General features: G+C 32.6%; 1 protein-coding gene across 1 annotated transcript in view; it reads right to left on the bottom strand.

Moving 5' to 3' along the window:
• Positions 1-72: 72 nt before the first annotated feature.
• Positions 73-1,325, bottom strand: part of LOC119584982 (kinesin-like protein KIF13A) — a gene marked incomplete at its 5' end in the record, with an annotated part of 70,347 nt that continues 69,094 nt past the window's right edge. Inside the window, 1 exon segment of the mRNA XM_037933590.1 lies at positions 73-1,146. Coding sequence (XP_037789518.1) covers positions 1,046-1,146 — 101 coding nt within the window.

The following is a 1,325-nucleotide window of genomic DNA, read 5'->3' as shown; positions in this document are numbered from 1 at the left end:
ATGATCATCTACAGATCAAAATAAAATAATTGTTACTGTACAACTAAAGATATGGCAACAAAATGACTTAAATGTATTACATCCTTTTATATACAAGTTGAACATTACAAATCATCATGGAAACATACACATGGTGTCAAATAATTTGAAGAACTTGACAAAATCATAATTTTCAAAATTAAGACACATCTCTTATAGGTATAACTTTTTTTTACCTTTTGATCTTTAGTACTGATATATTTTCTTATAACAATCAAGTCCTTCATTTGTCCACCAAAGCATCTACATCTATATTCCAGCAGTTCGAAGCACAGAAAGCCAACACAGTATTCCACAAATCTTGTGGTGAGTAAAAACATTTATGATTTACTTCATACTTGTCTTGTTACACTGTACACAAATTGGCCATAAATATGTCTATGATGTATGAAATGGTATTAATTCTATACATTCTGGACGATGGAAAGTCAGATTTATTATTAAAAGTATATAATTTCAATAAAAAGTAATCTATAATGTGGTAAAATAATAACATACTTTCATTTCAGACTTCCTTTCAAGTACTAGTCAATCTTACAAGCATAAAATCTGAACAAAACTCATAAATCTTGAGTCATATGTATTTCACAATAAAATTATTAAAAATCAAAAAATAGTAATTTAATATCGACGGAAGTGCTCAAATCCTGAAGCAGGTTAAGTACAATCTATCTATTGCTACCATACAAGAGGATCTCACAATGGAGGGATAACAGGGACGTGTTCTCAGGGTAACACTTGATGGAAGTTTGGGGCTGTGCTGCTCACAATAGTTGTGCAATTGCCAGCTTCTTGTTACATTGTTCTATATTTATTTTCTCTTCCTTTTTTAATAAAATCAATGTAAAGATGAGAACAATAACTTTAAGTAACTGGGTTAAATAAAATTTGCTAACTCTTTATGTTCCAGTTGGCACACAACTTGCTTGCAATGCACCCTGTATATAGCAGCCTTTTTCATTTTGTTTTACCAGAGATAACTCTACCAGGACTTGAGTCTTACAGCTTATTTCCTAATTCGAGAAGTGGCAGATTTTGAGCGGTCGGAGAACGAGGAAAGACCCTCAGCTCGGCTCTTGGAGCGTCGCATGCTGTTCAGACCCTCACCTGAGAATACACAAAAGAGGAACTACAGTATGAGAAACAGAATGAAAGAACCTCAGTCCCATTAGTCAAAATACCATACTCCAGAAGATAAGAGAGAAAAACAGCCAACTTTGTTAATAGATTTGTTTTACATAAGAAATCTGATGTACTATAATAGAGGATATTAAAGGAATAACAGG

This window comes from Penaeus monodon, chromosome 19 (genome assembly GCF_015228065.2).
Source record: "Penaeus monodon isolate SGIC_2016 chromosome 19, NSTDA_Pmon_1, whole genome shotgun sequence".
Lineage (NCBI taxonomy): Eukaryota > Metazoa > Arthropoda > Malacostraca > Decapoda > Penaeidae > Penaeus > Penaeus monodon.
The sequence above is the reverse complement of the archived record's forward strand: the minus strand, read 5'-3'. Positions and strand labels throughout refer to the sequence as shown.